Raw genomic sequence first — 20,848 nt, 5'->3', positions numbered from 1 at the left:
CTATTGTGTTCATATGTGACACGGAAAGAAAGTCACAGTGGGATTTGTCATCTGTGAAGGGATACCTGGGCACCGGCATACCCAGCTCTTGATCTGTGTTTTGTACCTTTGTAATGCTGCTTGCTGTAAGTGTTACAAAGGGACAGCTGTCGGGCAGCAGGACAACAGAGATCAGTTTACCTCAGCAAGAGCACGATCAGAGGGAAAAGTTACACTCCTACAATTAAAATTCTAATCAGATAGGATGTCTGTGCTCAGTGATGGCATCGAGCAAAACATGGGAGACTGCTACAGTGTACAGCAAGAAATACTGCATAGAAACAAACAGGCTAAGAGTGACTACAGAATAAACACTAATGCTTTTCAAGAAGTTATGGTATAGATTTCTGTAGACAAAAGTGAGAGAAAGGAAATTAAAAGGGTAAGCCAGCTCCACTACTCCCTTTACTAGGCAGGGTAGCATATAGTAAATTATTTGGGCTTTGCGAGCTGAATGTTAGTTTAATGTGCTCTTATGTGCTTTGTTCCTACTGGCTGGTGTGCTCACAGCTCAGCTATATGAATCTGAGAGGGGCTGATGCCAAGAATCACAATGCAAAAGCAACCTGATCCTGCTCGGCAGAACGACATGAACTGGGGAAGGGGGAAACGAGCTGGAGGGGAGTACATGGGGCTGTGAGAGGTCTCAGGGGTGCAGGGAGGGAATTCAGCAGTAACCCATCATGGCTCAGGAAGGGCACTCTGCAGGTCTGCGATTAGCTTGGTTCCAGCAGCCTGGCAGAGCAATTAGATGGAAATTTGCAGAGGATGGATAAGTCTAGGAGAGGTCCAGTCAGCAAGCGGGAATGAAAGACACAGGCAGCCAGGAGCAGTGCCGCAGACTGAAAACCAGGAGATGTGGTCTAAGGAGCTATGTCCCAGGTCTCTGGTTGTCAAGCTAGTAAAACTCCAGCAATTCACATGGCCCCAAGCCACCAACTGCTGGGAAACTCATGGAGCTGGTTTTAATGCTGAACTCTGAGGCAAGGCCTCCTTGGCTTTTTGGGCCAGAGCAATGATTTGATGGTGCCATTCAGCAGTAAGGTGGAAGGTTGTGGAGGCTAGGAAAGACTTGGAGCAATGGGAGAATAAGCAATTAATGTAATTGTGATTTTCTTAATCAGTCTGCACATAGGAGTCCATTCTGGGCTCTCAAGCCACAAGTAGAGGACCAGGAGAGGGCACTGTTAGCAGGGAAACAGGGTCTGGCTGACATGGGTCTGGCCCCTCCGGCCTTGCTCCGCCACCCTGAGCAGAGCTGTCCTTCAGGTAGCCCAGCCAAGTCTCATAGGTAAAGCCCCAGAAAAAGACAAAAGTGCTTTTAAAAACCAGCAGAATACCAAAGCACCTCAAGGAGATTAACCTCCAGAAGTGAAGGGAGGTTGGTGGCCAAGGGAGAATCCTGCAGGCTGCTGTCTTCAGCCAAGTAACACTGCAAAGCCAGCGACTCAGTTTCTTGCTGTGCCATTAATTTCTGTGAAAGCATGTGTACTACAACGTTTCTTTATAAAATCAAGAGAAGATCAACAACGTAAGCCTACACCAAAGCTGAAGTAAGTCAAATGTAATCAAACAAAAGTAACAAACTTAACCAGATGGAGAAATTATTTCCAAAAAATAAGTTTCGGGCCATCAAGAGGAGACTGCTCTGTATGTTGAAGGCAAGCAATAATGCTTTGTAAATGAGCACAGACAGAGAGTCTGTGCAGCTGTCTGGCAGATGTTTGCGATGAAACATTTGAAAAAAGCAGCAATGATAGCCTTGCATTGAGTTTGCTAGTTTCAGTACATCTAAGTTTAACGATGGGATTTCTAGTTAAACAAAGCCATCTTAATTGACTGTGTGGCTGGTTACAGCATTTCTGCATCATCTGTGTCATCTCTGTTTACATCATTCCTCTCAGAAACAGCTGTGAGCAGCATACGTCACTCCTCATCCAGACAGGCTTCTTAATGAAGAACATCCAGTTCTCACTGGTATAAATCGATCCACCTAGATGCCTGTCAGTCCAAAAGTTAGGGAATTTATTTAAAGTTACCACTATCAGTACTGCTCCTTGTTTCACAGAATGCTGTGAATGCAACTGGAAACAGTACTATCTTCCCCATGTCATTTTTCGGTGTTTTCAGTTGGCATTTTGAGCTCAGGATACTGTAAGTCTCATCCACTTGCCTCACAGATATGTCAGAAAAAAGAGAAGACAAGGCCAGGTATGTTCATATGCCTAGCTGATGACAAGTAAAAGCAGACAGCTCGGAAAGAAAGGGACAGAAAGGACTCTCGAAGTGCCTCACGGTATTTACACTTTATCTAGGGATACAAGAACAGAAAAGACCTTTGGTGTCTCAGGGGAATCTACACTTGCACATAACCTGCAATAGATTCAGACACCGTTCACCACGGCTGCCTTCCTGGGTTTAGAGCAAGTCATGATTGGAATACATTGCCACTCATATTTAAACTCCATTAGTGAATAGTAATAATAATTAAACGTGAATTTTCCTTGCATTAGTACTTCTCTGACCCGAGATATTCCAGAAGTTATTTAAAGATTAATTGACATTTGGAAAGAACATACATTCCTAGTCAAGAAATGCAAAGCTGTGATTTTACTAGGTGAACCACAGCGTTGCTTTGCAGAATCTCAGTGGCCTTTGCTTATCCCATAATGTATACGGGGCATCGTTAAGCTAAGAATCTTCTAAATGTCTTGATATGGAAGCAGTTCCCTATGCAAAGCAATAATTCTGCTGCTGAAGAAGAAAAATAAAAGTAAATAAAAATGAAGCCGTGTCTCATTCGTACAGATGAGTTCTGTCGATGGACAGTAAAACTGGATGTAGGTTATGAAGTGCTTGCTGAGCCACACAAAAGGCAAGTTGACTGCCAGACTTCCATAGGGCTGCAATGCCGGGATCTGTAATTATGCTTCCCCTACAATTCAGGTGCTTCTGGATCAGACTGTGGCTAGTCTGAAAAATACATTTAGAGCTTAAAATAACAGAAATAAGCAAGAAAAAGAAATTTAACTGATTTAATCTTAGCCTCTGCTCCATCTGAAAATAAGTTAAACCATGGTGTACCTCAGGCAAATGGTGAGCAGCTTTTGCGTCTTCCCAGACATACCAGTCTAAATATGTACGTTTGAAGTAATGAGGGCCAATTACACACAATCCTTTATTTTTCAGCTCTATTAGACTTGCAAAAGGGACAAAAGAATGGGCTGGGAATGTGGAAATCTTGGTCTGCCAATCTTTTCTTTTAAAGTACATTAAATATATATGGATATATTTAAATCAGACCACTAAATCTTTCTGCTTTTCCTATAACTCTTTCTCCTACCTTTTATCAAATATTAAAAAAATATGAATCCAAGGTTTTAAATCAAGCATTCTGACTTGCCTTTTTAAAGTAACGTAAGCATGACAAATGTGTTTTAAATATATCTAAAGGCACTCAGATACATTTCCCAACCAGCTTTGAGAAGAACACCCTTACCAACCTGTTGAGGCCTGCTGCAGTATGTATCTGAAAAATCAGAGAATCAGAGAATTAAGTTGGAAAAGACCTCAAAGATCATCAAGTCCAACCACAGCCTAACCATGCACATGATACACAGGTGGTCTATCCTGCATTCCTGAGCATCTCTACGCTTTGCTAAGAGCAGAAAAGTTACTGCTTCTTTGGTGGTACATGAGTTTCGAAAGGATATAAAGGGAAAGAAGGCATTAAATAATTATCTGTAACTTATACATCGCTTTGGATGGAGAAGTTTGCCTGCAAACCCTGCACTTGCAGAGAACATCCTTCATCAACAGCGGTCACTCCACCACTGGAGGAGAATGCTCTGTTCATATAAATTCTAGAGCACGACGCTGAAAATGAACGCTGCTACTCTGTGGCTAAGGAGGACAAAGAATAATGTTTGCCCATATCACAGAGCTACCTGCGAACTGCACATACCTGGGATAGGCAGACCCCACAGCCCTCATCCTGAGCAGCTCACCATTCCGCATCTTACAGGGGCTGAAAAGGAGTCAGGCAGCTATGTCCACTGGCTCAGTTGTTAAACATTACCCTGTAAGTCATCTTACTCTCGGAAAGCAAGATGACGAGGCAGTGCAATTACCCTGCAATGCCACTTCATTCTGCATCTCTACCTCGCCCCTTTGCTCCTCTGCTGGTGAATGAGGCTGCAGTGCTCCACAGGGACTCCGCTCATTTACTCAAGGCAGTGACTGATAACTGTCTCATGACAGGGAAGACTTGACTAATCTGAAAAAAACTCTCTTGTAAGTCATATCTTATGAGAAGCAAGGGCTGGGAGTCCAGTTACAGCTTTGTGAAACACAGAAGATAGGACAAAGCTGCAAGAAGTGAATCAAATTATTAAGTTATATGCATCCATTTATTTCAGGATCATGGACTGAGCTTTCCCTACTCTTTTCACATTATTTACTTCTCTCTAAGAGGAAGTCTAGGATCTCGGATTTTGTTTATTGCGAAGCGATGGAGGGTTCCTGTTAGCCCCAAAATTTCTGACAGATATTCCAAGAAAGAAAATTCTGTGGAATATTTTGTTTTTGTACAACACACTGAGGCTGACAGACAACACAAGGACCCAGCTGCTCCTGCATGTGGTTCCCTGTGCGCATGACGGACTTCCCCAGAGGCCTCCCAGCATCCCTCTGCACAACCAGCCACAATCCATAGCCACGTCTCATGCCATGAGATTCTGCAGAAGACCTGCATGAGGACTGCAGCATCCGAGCAAGGCAGAGAATAACAGAACTTGTGAATAATAAGAATGGAGAGGTGAGCTGCCCTTGAAAAAATGAGGTAATGGCTCAGGCTGGTGCACCATCTGCTTGTAGAGACCGCTTGAAAAGAGACTACAGTAAATTTTAGGCATTCCCCCACCGAACACCTGGCCTGATCCTGAAAGCAGTGTTTTTCCCTTTGTATCTCTTTCCAAGACAAGACTAATTAGCGTTATTGACTGAGAGTAATCATTTTAATTAAAATTAATGCTAGCACTTCAATGCACAAATACAAATGGATGCTGTTATGGCAGAATCTGCAAATGGATAGTGTCTGTGACTTCCATCAGTGCTTAACAATTGTGACATCGATACCAAGTTCTCACCCTCACCCAAAACACTGATTTAATATGAAGGCTTGAAATGCTCTACAGTGTAATAATTTTACAGAGCTCCTGCATACGTTATTTTCCCAGACCAAGTCAGCAAACACATTTTTACATAAAGAAGTATAAATGGTTGCAATTCTTACCTCTAATTTCTAACAGAGACCAGAAGTGGGCTGCTTAATTTTAAAATGCATAATGCATTCCCATAAGATTACAAATGAAAAATAAATGACATAAATCAGGTGGGGGAGATAACAAGCTAATGGAAGAGCAGCCCGAGAGGAAAGACAGGGTAAACTCTGAAGCAACGTAGTAATTCAGAATTGCTAAATGCCAAACCGCAAAGCAATTTCTTTACAGAAACTAAATAAGCTGAGTAATTTCTCGCAGATGATACAGAAGTAGGGACACAAAAGGACTGTAAACAAAGAAGTATACAGGAAGTACATCAAACAGCAATTTGTAATTTAGAGCTAAGTTTACCCCCACTTGGAATAGTTTGTGTGACAAAATGTGTCGGATACTTTTAAAATTCACCAGGCATATGTGCAATTTCAAAACTGAATTTTAAAGCTACCTGCCTGCAGTCTGGTATTACGTTAACTTAACGTTAGCTTGGCTGAGAGTGTGATGTGAATGAAGTACAGCGTCATGACTCGTTAGCTGATGCAGCAGGTTGTGGCTGATACAGGGAAGCCACGTCATCATCACCTGTCTCCTGCTTTGAGCAGCTGAGCAGAAGAGAAACTCCTGACTTCTTAGAAGAGGGTTAGTAAGTAGGAATCCTTAGATGGTGTGTGCTTTGATTGGAGCCAGTAGGCCGGGAGAAGGGAAAATGTTGCTTCACTACAACGGCTCTTCTATGACAATAAAGGCTTTTCAAAAGCACCTCTCAACTCATTGCTGAAGCAGTCACAGGTACAACACGATGTCAGTAGTGGTGTGGGACAGCCTTCCATCACAAGCTCTTTCTGACAGAGTATCTTATGGAAATAAACCTGCTCAGCTCCTACAGGCTGCTGTTGGTGCCCAGGTCACAACACAAATGGTGTCAGAAACACCTCTGGGAAGAGGTCAATTGTGCAGAAAAAATTGTGCCTGGGGGCTGATGGAAACATCCAGGATGAAGCCTGGACATGTCAAAGGTGGCTGGAAAGAGCCTCCAATGGCTAGAAGCTAGAGAGTAAAACACTGCCTCCTCCTAGTCCCAGGGGCAAGGATGTTTATTTTATCAGATAAGTCTTTTTCTGCCAAAGGAAGTATTCTCTTAGAATGTCCTTCACTGTAGGATCTGCTGAAAATAAAAGAATCTCTCCAAAATAGAGAGAGCTGGTTTTGAAGTTATGAGAAACATTTATAACGCTGGTTAAGCTATTAACGGAATAAGCACTGTCGCCTGTTCCTAATATCTGGTTGCTCTATTTGGTTGTCTTTTTACTTTCTCACACTGCTGCCCTCCAGCCACAGCGCAGCACACCACCACCAAAGCATATAAATGGTGGTTTTCATCAAGTCCCTGCTTCTTCTCCACTCTTTCCTTTTGTAAAGATAAGAAAAACAAGAACTGAACTGTAAATAAAAATGTGGAACGTATCATTATGTTCTTAATGCTATTTCCTTTCATAAGGAACAAAATCCCTCACTCCAGGACAACCATCTGAAATGCGGAACGTAGCAGAAATTCTACAGAGCCCAATATTAACATAATGATATGCTTAAGACAAAGTGAAAGAAAATACTGTATTTAATAGCAATTGCTGGGATAATGCAATTATTTACAGTAAATGAATGGATTTTTTTATTTCTCAGTGTCAAGATTTGGAACATTCGTCCTTCCTTCTGGTAACTCCAATTTTATAATAAGAAAAATGTTTAAGAGGACATGAACCGGTTGAAGGAGGACAGTTCCAGAAACAGACTGAAATGTTTGGGAATGATTGGGACAGAACTGACTCAAAGCAATATTTTCCACCAAATTAATAACTTAATGACATGGTTCCAAGCACTGTAGATTCCCCACCGTCCACAACTTAGTATACCCTGTTTACATTAGTTTTTGGGATATCGTGTATTCATAAAGTATTGCCTTCAGGCCTTCAGTAAAGATGGACCAAAATTTTACTACAGTAACGCAACTTTGCAAAATGCCTTTGAAAAAATGCCAACAACGAAGAACTACATAGCATTCTGGCCACGTATTCTGATTAAAATCAATTGAAGCCACTAAGGAATACAACTCAATGGCAGCATACAGAAACTTTTATACATGAGAGGTACCAATTATCAATCAAATTTTTAGAGTCCATGAAATTATTAATCTGGCAGCATACTCTCTTGAGAACCATGGCAGATGCTTTTCCAACAATGACTTGCACATGAGTTTCTGTGGGTCACTGTGGATGTGCCAGAAGAACATAAAGTTCATATCTACTTTGTACACTAGCTTTACCTATGAAAAGAAGTCATAAAAACCTATTTCTATTTGCACCTGCGCCTCTCCAGCAGGCATGAAAGAACTGCAGAATACCAAAACACAATATGACACTTCACCATTAATAGTTGCCAGAGTGGGAGTTCACAGCTCCAAAACCAACTGTATAAAAAATAAATTCTCCATTATTTATTAAAATAAAACAAAACAAGATTGCAAACAAACCAGCCAAACAAACACGCACACACACACACACAAAAACCCACCCCAAACCATCTCATTGGTGAGAAGTGGATATGTTGGCATCATCCTTTAAATATCATTGGTCTTTGGTTAAATGTATCCTCCCTAACAATGTTAACACTTCTTAACATTCAAGAGGATTAATTTTTTCCCACTGAGGCTTGTGAAGCATTATCTACAAAGGATCATATTAGAAGGGACAGGAGTGAATTTAATGCACTGGATTTGAAGTAATTTACAAAACTCATTAAAATTCCAAAGATGCAAAACGGGCATTCTGTCACGGGCTTCTGCCAATCTGGAGAACTGATTTCTCCCCCCATGGGAATCCTTTAAACACAAAGGGAATTCTGCGGTCAGGAACAGAAACGCTCTGCAGACATAAATGGAAAAATGTGCTTTGTAAATTGAAATATACCATGAGTTTGTATTTTTCAGCTAAGGGGGCTGCTACATTTTAGCAAACGTTAATTGAGCATTGGGAATCATGAATGGAGGAACTACTTCTAATAAAATGAGGGGACGGTAATGCAGAAGTAAGACAATAATGAGAGGGGATGGAAAAATGTATTTTTTCTCTTCTCTAAGGCAACACTGATAAATTATTTTCTCACCATTTACACTGGAACACTTTCTTCAGTGTGTAACACATAAATGTTACCAATGGGCTGGCAAAGTTTTATGAGACCAGTACAAAGAACTAGAAAGAACATATGCTGTTTCAGTAGACAGTCTACCCAGAAGGACTTGAGAAAGAAAGCCTTTCCTATTTTCTTTACCTATGTCTCTTGAATATATAATCATAGAAAATCTCAAGTTGGAAGGGACACACAAGGTTCACTGACCCAGCTCCTCATAGATCATAGAATCACAGAATCATCAAGGTTCGGAAAGATCTCTGAGATCATCTAGTCCAACCATCCACCTACCACCAAAGTTGCCCACTAAACCATGTTCTGTAGTACAGTATCTGTATGGTTCCTGAACACCTCCAGGGACAGTGACTCAAGCACTTTCCTTGGCACCCCATTCCAATGCCTCATCACTCTTTCTTTCTGAAAATAAGTTTTTTCTAATATCCCACCTGATCTTCCCCTGGTGCAACTTGAGGCCATTCTCTCTCATCCTGTCACTGTTACCTGGGAGAGGAGCCAGCCCAGACCTTGTCACAACCTCCTTTTAGGTTACTGTAAAAAGTGAAGAATCTCAGTTCCCTCAGCTGCTCCTCACATGACTTTTGCTCCAGACCCTTCACAGCTCTGTTGCCCTTCTCTGGACATGCTCTAGGGCCTCAGTGTCTTTTTTGTATTGAGGGGCCACAAACTGAACACAGTACTTGAGATACAGCCCTACCAGTGCCAAGTACAGATGAACAATCACCTCCTTGCTCCTGCTGGAAGTACTATTTCTGATACAAGCCTGGATGTCAGTGGCCTCCTTAGCCACCTGGGCACACTGCTGGCTTGTGTTCAGCCAAGCAACCCAACACCCCAAGGTCCTTTTCCTCTGCACAGTCTTCTAGCCAATCTGCTTGAAGGCCATAGCATTGCCTGGGGTTGCTGTGACTAAAGGGCACCCCACTGTCCTCAGTCCAGCCTTCTAGCCTGTCCAGATTCTGCTGTAGGACCTTCCTACTTGGGACCACAGATCCTGATTATATTCAAAGACCACAGTGGCTATATCAGACTAGGCCATTTCTTTCAGGGACATCCAAATCCTGCCCACACTCAGCCTTTATCATTTTTTTTTTTCTTTTCTTTTTCAGAGATGGCCCCCCATACATGCTCCAGGATTTGCCAACCATTGCTGCATCCCACCCTAACAGACAACATGGTTCAAAATGATGGCATGCATTCTACTGAAAAACTTTTAATCCTGGATCAGCGAGTACAGAATTCCAGAGGCAAAAAAAAATGCTGATGTAGTGCGTAGGGGATAGAAGGCTCTGCAGGAAAAAAAGAATGTGCCAAGCCTATAGAGACAAGTGTAGATATCGGGCAAGGCATAGAGCACATGCTGAATCAAGTAAATGAATGAAGATAGGTAGAAAGACAGAGACTGTCTTGTACCATCTAAATCCTGTTACAGGCATATTTATCATTAGAGGTCTGGTCTTCTTTCTAAATTGTTAGATATGCTTCTGTTGGCTTCCTGTAATTTAGTTTCTCAGCTGCTGTCTCAAATTTTTGGATCAAATGAGCATCATTAAAAAGAAAAACACCAGAACTGAAGCATTCAGGTAAGACTCAACATAGTGTTCACTGACCTGCAAAACCCCTTTTAATTATATAGGCCTTACACTAGCTTCTGTATATACTGGGTAGAGTTCGCTGTATACATACAGTAGTGAAAAATTTAGTAAAAGAACTGGCATTACAATCCAAAGGTTCAAAAGAACAAAAGTAGCCATATATGCTGTATATGAGTTCATCTATTCTATCTGTAATACAGAAGTAAAACAAGAATTAAAGGGTTGAAAGAGGAAGGAATGAGAAAAATAGAGGTTGTGTGAAGTGGTCAATTATAGTATGAAACAGGAGATAAAAACTGCCAGGGAAAGGATCAAGGAAGGCAAGGCATCACTGGAGTTGGGAGAAAGAAAGATTATTTCTGTAGTTGAATTACAGTTAGATTGACAGTCTCTGTAATGACTTCATCAGACTGGCCATTATTAAGCCCCTTCAGTTCTGCATTCTAAAACTCTTGGAAATACACTGTTGGACTTCTGAAACCACTCGTGTGTGTGTATGTGTGTATGTGTGTGTGTGTGTATGCACGTGTACATGGATATATGGCATGTAATGCCAAGGGTCAAATCTCAAGTGACTTATCTGGGTAAGGTAATGATACAAAAAGCAGAAGGAAGTACTGGCAGAACACACTGTTGCAAATGATAAAGACACTGCACACATTTACATAAAGTGAGTGACTAACAAAAATATGCCAATTAAAATGTAAATGATTTGTGTCATTAGAAAAAGATTTAAGATCCCAATGTCAAGAAGTATTGACTTCTTCCATCAGCTGAATTGTGGATCTTTGCTGGCTGTTTTCACCACTTACAGCAACATTTCACAACATTTTGGCGTGGCAGATCATTATGACCTATATAAACATTTCAGGCCCTTGCTCAGAGCTTCAGACCACAAACTCACCTGCTCCTGGGTCATCTTCTGCAGCTCTTTCTCCCAAGCTGCCCGGTCATCATCCAAGTGGTAGGAAGCAGGTGGGGTGAGTCCACGCAGAATTAAGGGGTCACGGTCATGGCAGAGGGCTGTCAGATGTCCAATGTACAGCTTCAACTTGCTGCGATTCTGATCAAGTTCTAAGAGGGGCTGAATTATCTGAAATAAGAGAACAGAAATAGTTAGGAACGTTTTGAGATGACTGAGACACAAGCAATGGTGAAGGTGAAGATCAGTGACTAGCTTACAGTCTTGTTCAGCTTCAAGAAACACAAAACACCCTCCCTCCCTGCAGTATTCCTATTGTATGGCCCTGCAACCATACAGCACAGAGACAGACAGAAATGGAAGTTCATCAGGTAAAGGGGATATGGTGATGACAGCCATCTTACTGATATCTGAAATAACGACGATATGGGGTGAAAAATGAAGCGGTATTAATTAAATGGATTAAGTCTATTGATGACCCAGGAGGACTTCAGTCATCTATCTCAAATCCCTCCTTTAAAGATAATTTATTCTGCTGATAAAAGGAGACTGGCAATAGCAACATAGATTCTACCTCATTTTACTTACGTTTGTTACATATGTATGCATTAAACACATTTCAAAGAAAGAAATTCCTAATGATGTAAAGTTGCTTGTTTCTAAGATGAACATCACTCTGCCATAAGTAACCATAAGAAACCACAAGAAGTATCTGAACCAGAAACTCTTCTACAGTTTTGAAAAGGCAATGGATCTTACGCAAGCCAGATTCTATACAACACGATAAAAAATAAAATCAAAGAACTCTAATTAAGTACTATTCTATTTCATTTTACATTACCTAATCTGAATCTATCTACTCTTTTTCTTCCTCACTGCAATCCCTGCAACCATCCAGTTCCCACAAAAACAATCAGAAGAGTCATTTTTCATTTGTTCTACCAAAAAATAGGACCCGAGTAGATAAACAAGTACGTGGAAACCCTTGCTATATCCCTGCCCAAAGGAATGCACTTTCATATTTCATGGTCTTACGCCCACGAAAAGAGATGCATATTCCAAAGTGCAGAATGCAAAACTTTGTCTTTAAGGTTCGCAACGGATCAGAGAATAAAGCTTTGGGCCTCCACTCCACCAGACAAGGCACTGAAGCTACATGCAGTGATGTGCCCCAGCTCTGAGAGCTGGAGAGCCTGGTCACAGCGCTGGCAGCCTGGCTTTGTGCTCTCAGACAGGGGCTGCACCTGCTCTCTGCTAGCGGCCGGGGATATCTTTTCAATAGGACACCTCTGACCCCGCTAATGAATAAGGAGTGAGATAATCTCTGAGTCAACAGAAACAGGGTGCTGGCACCACTTTCAACAAAGCCTCTGGCTTCGAGCCCTTTTAATAAGGCTGTCAGGGCTCACTTATTTTGTTTCTAACGCTGTTCTACATGGATTAATTTCTGTAGAGAGAGAGGATCTGAGAGCAGTGGCTAAGCAGCTAACTAATGTCAAACTGCTTGTCCCACAGCGAGCCAGCTGCGCTTGGCAGCCTGCGCTGGAGACACCGCTGAGACAGTGCTGGGGCAGAGGGGATGGACAAGAGACCTGCAGAGAGAGTAAGCTCACTTGCTTATTATAAACCCTACTGCTATGTGTGGCCTCAGGGCAGGCTCTGTTTGCAGTTATGTGCAAGTGTTAAAATACAGTCTGATGCAGCAAGCCCACAAATTGCAGCAGGGCAGGATGCTGCTCTCTTGTACAGGACAATGGGAAGGGATATTTCAGTAGCATCAACACAGCCACGTTTCACTTCCATCACCTGGTACACCTGTCTTTAACCAATTGCACCTATCAACCTCAGTAGTTTGGTGAATTTGCACTACCTGCCCCAATTTCTTATAATTAAGATCACTGAGATTGTGCTCTGAAAAGCACTGGCTGCACACGTTTAAAAATACATGACGTTTCTAATTTACCTGGTGTGTTTCCCATCCTATACTAATGGGTTTGCCCGCAGAGGGGAGAATGACGGAATATCCTGAGAAATGTCTGTTCTTACTAAAATGTGAAAATGAAGTAGTCAGTGTCTGATAACTAGCTGTCCAACCAAAACAGCAGCTGCCTTCTATTCTCTTTCAGGTACCACAGTCTGCTCAACATCCATCAGATGTGCAGATCCATCAGATCTGGAAAGAGCAAGACTTGCCAACATTCCCGGCTGTGACAAAGAGAAAGCACAGCTTTCTAGCAAGTAGTGATGGAAGACTTTAATAGAAAAGCTGAATCTGACTGCTCAGGGATGTTCTCTCTGCCCCCTTACCTTGAGCAGCATGTTCCTCCCTCTCTGGAAACAGGCCAAATGAGGCGTGTGAAAGTTCTTAACTAGCAGCACTCCCAAAGCTGTTCACAGAGCAGTGATTTCTCTCACTTGGGATCCATTAAAGCCTGCCAGTCAAGAAGGAAATGCCCTTCTATCTGCGTTCCTGCCATATCTAATTTGAACAACACAATTAGCAAAAGGCACTCTGCTTCCCACACAGCTGAGCTGCCACTGCCTTATCTCAAGAGGGTGTAAGAGCATTTGCTAAGTGGGAAGGCAGGGCAGTATTGGATGCATAAACCACAGCGCGTTCTCATGATCAGCTCAGTGTAGTAGAGCTTTCTAGGAAAACAATGGATAAATGGACGAAACCCGGGAGCATCTTCTAAAGCAGCCAATCTTCATGAAGCACACTGTTACGTTTGGGCCATCCCCATCAAAGCATGGAATGAGTACATGCTTAATGTACCCTCTTGTTCAGAATATTGCTAATGACCAGTGACATTTGAAGGGGAAAAAAAAGGCAATTGCTACATTGCTGTAGTTGAGACATGAAATCTCTAATACAAAACCAAAGCATCTCTACCAACCGATAAAGGCACTTGGAAAGGTATATCAAAACAAATTCAGCATGGAAACAATGTGCTTGGTTTTTCTGAGGAGAAAAAAGAAAAAAGATTAACATCAAGCATGACAAATGTGGATCTAATTGTAAGTTTGCAAGCCCATCAGGACTAAGATATGCTTCAGAAGGAAATTAATCCTGCTTGTTCGACTGCAGCCTTGCTGGTGCTGTACTACGGTCAGCTTACATATGAGTAACTGCATTTGAGAGTTTTTTTTTTTATGACAGAAGTCTGCATTTAAATGCGCAGCATAGATAAGGTACTTGTAAGTGGATCTGGCTGGATAGAGCTATCTAAATGTTTGGTCTCTCCTACCGTGAAAGATGAATACACCTCAGATACAGAGCCTATGGTGTCTAAAAGTTTGTCTGAACAGCACGTAATGCAGATGCAAAAACAACCAACCAGGCGGTAATATGGAGAAGAAGGGCAATGAATGGGTGGTGTAAGTGCAGCAGTGTTGAACTGAGACAAATGCAACACTGACTATCCATAAATGTCTGCAGAGTAAAGTATGGTTTTAATCAACGTGTAATAGAACTCAGTTACCACAACCACTAGCTTTAAATTATTACTTCTCCAGGCAAAAGGACTAATGACCCAAGCACCTTTCTCCTTGCTAACATTCCCTTCTTCTCCAAAGGAAGCAACCACTTTTCCAGAACTAAGTAATTAACTAACTTCATTTAATTAATTGCAGAGAATATGTTCTACATTTCTACACACTGATAAATCTGCAGCTCCCACTTCGGAGCCAAAGAAAGTTTTACAGGCACTCAGAAGAGCTTGCCTGTTTTTCCACTTACATCAATTGATCTAGAAGAAGTTACCTGCTTCCAAAACTTCCTTACTCAGAATTATGCATGTGGATCAACAACAGTCGTCTTTTTCTTACAGAAATATATATATGAATTCTCTGGGCAAATAAAAAAGAGAAAATAACTTCATACTGACACTGTGGCACCAACACTCTTGGCACTGGCACGATTGCTGTCACTAGCTTTGTACATGTGTTATGTGTATTTTATTCACTACAGAACACAACACGGCACAGTAAAGCAGATACGCATATTACCACATAAGTAATGCAGACTTTAAGGTCTTCATTTTGCAACCAAGTAATTCAGCAAACATTTTGCCACTTACTCATAAATCACAGAGGTCTTTTCCAACCTTACCTATTCTATTTTTCTACGAAAATAAAATGGATCTGATAGGTTATCTCACAGTCAAAGTAACTAAAGAGAGGTTAAGATATAACTGGTTTTACAAGTGTTTGGAAAAAGTGTCCAGAGAAGGAATAAGGAAGTTTACAAGGAATTCACCAGTTTGAGAAACACTCTAGCTTGCTGGCCTGGTCTATGGACCTTGGCTGTAGAAGCTGCAAAGGCACAAAAACAACAACAGCAACAAGGATGCCTTCAAAACCTTAGTCTGGATGTGGCAAATAGGCTTTGAAAACAATCACGTTAAATCAGATGGCACTTTATCTCCTATCAAGCACATTTCAAGCAAACATGGCAAATTATTTGTTACTCCAGTTTTCAAACTCTGTGGCCTCCAGATGCTGCCCAACAAAACTTATTTCCCAAACTACAGTTACACAGCAGAAGATGGGCCTGAAGTCTGGGTACATGGAGACATTTATTAAAAAGAAATTATTCCGAGGAGGACCTGAAAAATCTAACAAAAGATGGAATGGATCACAGTGGGTCCTCAGATGCCAAAAGGAAAACAGCTCTCCTGTATCTGGGTTTTGTTATAGATATCATCAGAAAAGAAAATTTTGCCTACATAGCAAAATTTCTTGTACTGTGAGATACGGAAATAAACCAAGAAACAGAATGATACAGTCTGGAAATATTTGCATGGTAAATTGAATTACGCCTTTTCCCTGCTCAAACCATTTGTGTTTGTTTGGCAACAAATGTAAGGGTTCAACTACGATCATCGTGCAACCATTGAATGCAGCGGAGTTTTATGAGGCATGAATTTGGCTCAGAAAGCGCAAAGCTTTCCCAAATTCAGAACAATTTATCACTGATGTCTTCCCTTCATTATTTTAAATGGAAACAGAAGAAAGTTCTCAAAAAGACGCTGCCTGACCTCGGTTCAGTTCAGCTCAGTTCACTGCTGCGCAGATACTTGGTTTCTTCAGGAGACCACAACACAAAAGCCCAAGGACAGGCTCAGTTTTCTCCAGATTTGTTTTAAGGACAAAAATGGATTTAAATCTAACCTTCATCATTTTCTCCTCATAAAACAAAACAAAACAACATGCGCGAGGAGCTGAAAGAGATTCCGGCTATTTTGACAGAGCTGTCTCACTCAGTTCATTTCTGACAGAATCAATTAGGAAATCATTTTTATAAAGCAAATTATTTTTGAGATTTTTATACACCATGAACAAATCCCATGGATTAATGATTTCCAGAGTTCGCTCCCTTCGTCTTGGGAAAAAATCCAGACCAGACGACTAGAAAAAGTACAAAAAGGGGAGAATCATTTTTTTATTAAGTTCCTTCATTTAAGAAAAATCTTTTCCCCATCGTGTAGGTGAATCAAATAATTGCAGTGGATTGGTTGGATTCCTAAGGCACCCAAAGTGAGAGAATAGTTCAAATATATTTCTCTACATAACAAATCCAGAAGTGCTTTTTCATGACACTGACAACTTTTGCTTACATGGGCTGCAGAGTACAGTTTTGTGGGGAATAGCAGGGACTACTGCAGATCAGAGCTGAAACACACTGGCAGGACTGTGTGAAGCTTATAATTGGCACACTGGGGAATACTAAAGTCCAGCAGTGAGGTACTTGGGGAGAGCTGAAGGGGTTCTCTACATACAGCAAACCCAGCTTGAATCTTGTATGTTTCATCAGTCTGCTGCTTTCAAAAGCAAAAGCATTTGCCCAAATCCTCACCTCCTAAATATAACTAATTGCACAATGCAAGCTTTGCATCTCATTCCTCTGTAACAGTCCATATGGCACTTTTCTAGCTGAGGCAAAGGAATGCGATTTGTGACTTAACTGCAAGATGATCAGAAAATACCTGCTCAAACGTTGTTCTGTTTGTCTTTTGCTTTCAAAAGTCTCTTGGGAATCTGGCAACCCAGCAACTTAGTTTTCTGAAAAGCAGATGGGTTAAAATAAAGCAAGGTCCGCAAAGGATTTAACACCTTCCACTGCTCTTTAACATATTAACATAGCTCTCATTTGAGAATCTTTCTTATATGTTGTGTCAGTTACCAGATTCAGTAATAAATTCAACTACAGAGAGCTGCGAAGCTGGATAATCAGACTTGTGATACTGAAAATTACAATATCATCAAGAAAAAAGAAAGGGATTCCTGTAGCAAATGAAAATGGTTCAGTGAGTAAAATGCAAAGTGCTTGCAGCTGGTACAACACCAAAGATTTACATAGCATCCACCTGATGAAGCTTCTGTGGATGTAATTAAGCCAATGGAAGTTTTGATTTTACAGAATCCATTTCATGCTGATTCCTTAATTACAAGAATACAGCAGCTTAAGAATAAGAAACAATAACTTGCTTCTATTTTTGATCTATTTGAGCTTTCTAGTGCTCATTCTCTAAATAAAAGTGAACAAGAAAGCACAAGTACTCCTTGCTGTACTGTAGTTTTCCTATTGCTTCTTCCTATTACAGCGCATAGAAGGAAACAGCAGCTAATATACTTTTGTATGAAACCAGAAAATTGTATCACATATACTGGGAGAATCTATCCATGTGAACGCTTATGTACCAAGGACTGCATTCTTTCGTCTCCCTACTGCCTGATACATTGCTAATGGAAAACAGAAGGTATTTCTTAAGTAGTCTACCAGAGAACACAATCAGTGCTCTTCCTGTTCAGATGAACTATAACCTCCCTGTCCACGATACGAAGCTTTGCCTCGTCCCTCTCTAACACTGAGCCTTCCTTCCGTTGTTCTAGCTCCCCACCTACTACAAGACACTTTCAAAGCAAAGCCACATGGAGCCACAGTCTGTCTGGTTTACTGGTTTATCTGTTGTCACGAATTCTTTTGGCAGCTCTTCGCTTTACATTCAAATGCAAAATCCCATTAACAAACACGTTTATATACATACACGCACATATATAATTCTTATCTATAAGCTGCATTAAACAAACAGATGTAGTTGGATTGCCTGTGGTGAGAATACTATGAGTTGGAACCTGGCATCTCTGTCAGTAATTACGAACTTCATCAGCCAGGAAAATATAGCGTCTAGATTGGCTACGTGCCCTCATCGGCTTTTATTTCAGTCATATTTCTCTCAAGCTTGTTTTCATAGTTAATATAGTGGAAAGCAGGTTTGGGCTTGATTCTTTCTCTACCCTAACATCATTCATCCTTCCCAGTTTCTTTCCCCTTAACTTACAATTAAAAGGCACTGGCAATGACAGCCCCAGCCTGGCTGCAGCTACCCCACTCCTGTCCCTGTCCTGTTGGAGTGCCAGAATTCAGCTCAACTCTCCCTTACACTGCCAACGGCGCATTCACAGTGTGCAGAAGCTTCTTCTGTGGTTGCATCCTGGCATGTGGATGAAGGCCATAAGAGACCTAAACGACTGAGTAATTGGGAGATAGTACAGGCTATTGCACAATCTCCAAGTGACAACTTACAGAAAAAGAAAAAAATAAATAAATACAGAATTCTTAGTTACTACAAAGAACTAGCAGAGAGAAGAAGAACATATTGAGCTGTAAATCATCAAAGAAAATAAGATACAGACCTGGAATAATCTCACTTGGTAGAAATGAATGATAGCCTCTTTGCGATTGTTTTGCTGAAAAGCTCAAATCTCTACAAAAAGAAACCAGCCATCTGTTTTGAATGTTTTAGAATATAAGTATCTATTTGTGTTCTTCTTTGATCTCTAAGAATAATAGGAAGACAGTGATACAATCCAGTTACACCTCTGTTGTGAGTGCTTAATTCATCCCAGAACTGCAGATTACAAAATTCCATCTGGAAATCTTAGTCTTATCTTTCTGGGATCAGAAAGAAGACTAACAGTGTATCAAGATCAGTTCTTTTGTGCTGGTAGATAAAACATTCTTGGACAGAGAGTATATTCTGCCAGCATAAAATAGTTATTAAGATAGCAAAGCACTATAGTTAAAGAAACAAGCTGGCAAAAGAACTGTTCCCAGAAACAGGGAAAAGACAGAAGTTAACGTCATTTTAAGGATAGCATTCTTCTCCAAACCGGTCCATTCTAGTTTAACAATGCTCTTTACTTATTGGCTAAAAGATTACAGCAAGGAACAGAATAAGGGTGGAAAGGAGTGGTTTCCAAACTGAATGATAGAACATTAATCATTGAGCAAGATATTAAGCTTGAGATCAGTATCACTTCAGTTGGTCACTCCACCATAATGAGACTGTGGCTTAGACTAAAATAAGAAAGCCACTACAAAAGGTCTTTCATTATTTAGAGTCATTACAGTCAAAGGAGGAAAGGTTATTTTCTGAAGAAAGGAAATGTTTGGATAGGCTTGAAAAGAATAGATACTCATTTGATGGCTAAGTCGGGATTTTGAACTTTGCTTCCTGACTGCAGGAGCTGTCAATCCACACACTCTTCTTGTGCCTTCTTGCTCCTGTGTCTTTCAGGCACTGGAGTCTTCCAGGTTCATCATTAATGATGACACCCACACAAGCAGGACTCCAGAAGAGCAAGGATGGAAGGCAGATCCTGTGATTAAGCAGGACAACGGTATTAAAAGTAACAATTAGTTACATTATCTTATCTGTGTGCGTCCCACCTGGGTTCTTCGTTCTTACTACTGTAAGTTTTGCCCATCTGGAAAGTGGGAGTAAGAAGTCATGACTGTCATAGCATGACAAAACGAATCTGGCTGCTTATCTCTCAGTCAGACAAGTGATAACGTTGAAATAAAATTAGACGATTTCATGTAGTTGCCTTCACGTTTTGCACAGGATATGTCTTTAAGGCAAGGATAAGGTGCACGCTTTCACAGTGATTATACATGTATGAAAGATGAACTGTAACGGACACACAACTCATCTGCGGATTTTATAGAAGAAGGGATGACTCTTTGGAAGACAGAAAAGACAGCAGTCCAAGAGCTTAGTTCAGTGTGCTAGAATGGCAGCTCCTTGAAATACTTATTTTCCCTTTCTGGGGATGGAATAAGATCTTGGAAAGAAAAATAAGAAATATTAATAAATCAAGCTGAACACAAATCCAACACAATTTTGGGAACAAATTCAAAATGAGGTATTGTAATCACCATTATATCACTGTAACAACACGGTTTGAGGGTATTGTGTAATAATATTACCTAGCACTTATATAGCACTTTTCCCAAGCAGAACTTACACTTCACAAAAACTTGAGCTCATTTTACGATTAGAGAATTTGAGACAGAAAGAAAGAGAACAAGCAAGTGGTGGGAGACAATGCCAGGAAAGAATTTATCTTCTGAATCCTGGTCTAGTACTGCATCCAGTAAAGTATACTGTAATATGAGTCAGGCATGAAAGCTTGGAGTTTTTGACCATTCTGCATGATCTAGCAATTAAAAAGACCATGCTGAAAATGAATCTATTTGAAAAGCATCCACAGAGAAGCTTATCAGGTCACAGTGTAAAAAGTGACAAGACTGAGAACCTAGAAGAAGTGTGACAATAAGACAAGCAGCTCTCTGCATGCTGCAAACTTAAAATGTGCTTCACGTTGAGAAAAAGATCACATTTATGCACTTAGTGAATGCCTGTGTTATCATTTGAAAATGGATCTCATCACAAATAAGATACCTACTTTGCTGAAGGAGATCAGTATATTTATCCAAGCACTGAACAGCTTTTAAGAAAAGAATG

The 20,848-nt window shown here is 40.9% G+C and overlaps 1 protein-coding gene across 13 annotated transcripts in view; it reads right to left on the bottom strand.

The window, feature by feature from the left end:
• ERC1 (ELKS/RAB6-interacting/CAST family member 1) overlaps positions 1-20,848 on the bottom strand; it is a 281,305-nt gene that overhangs the window by 8,003 nt on the left and 252,454 nt on the right. For all 13 annotated transcript variants that reach the window (XR_011902606.1, XR_011902608.1, XR_011902609.1 and 10 more), the window contains one exon: positions 11,019-11,207. Coding sequence is in view for 8 of the 13 variants with exons in the window: in XM_072326455.1 (XP_072182556.1) it covers positions 11,019-11,207 (189 nt within the window). In the remaining 5 variants the exon portion in view is untranslated. The remainder of the gene's footprint in view (positions 1-11,018; positions 11,208-20,848) is intronic.

The sequence above is a fragment of the Excalfactoria chinensis genome, chromosome 1 (genome assembly GCF_039878825.1).
Source record: "Excalfactoria chinensis isolate bCotChi1 chromosome 1, bCotChi1.hap2, whole genome shotgun sequence".
NCBI lineage: Eukaryota > Metazoa > Chordata > Aves > Galliformes > Phasianidae > Excalfactoria > Excalfactoria chinensis.
The sequence above is the reverse complement of the archived record's forward strand: the minus strand, read 5'-3'. Positions and strand labels throughout refer to the sequence as shown.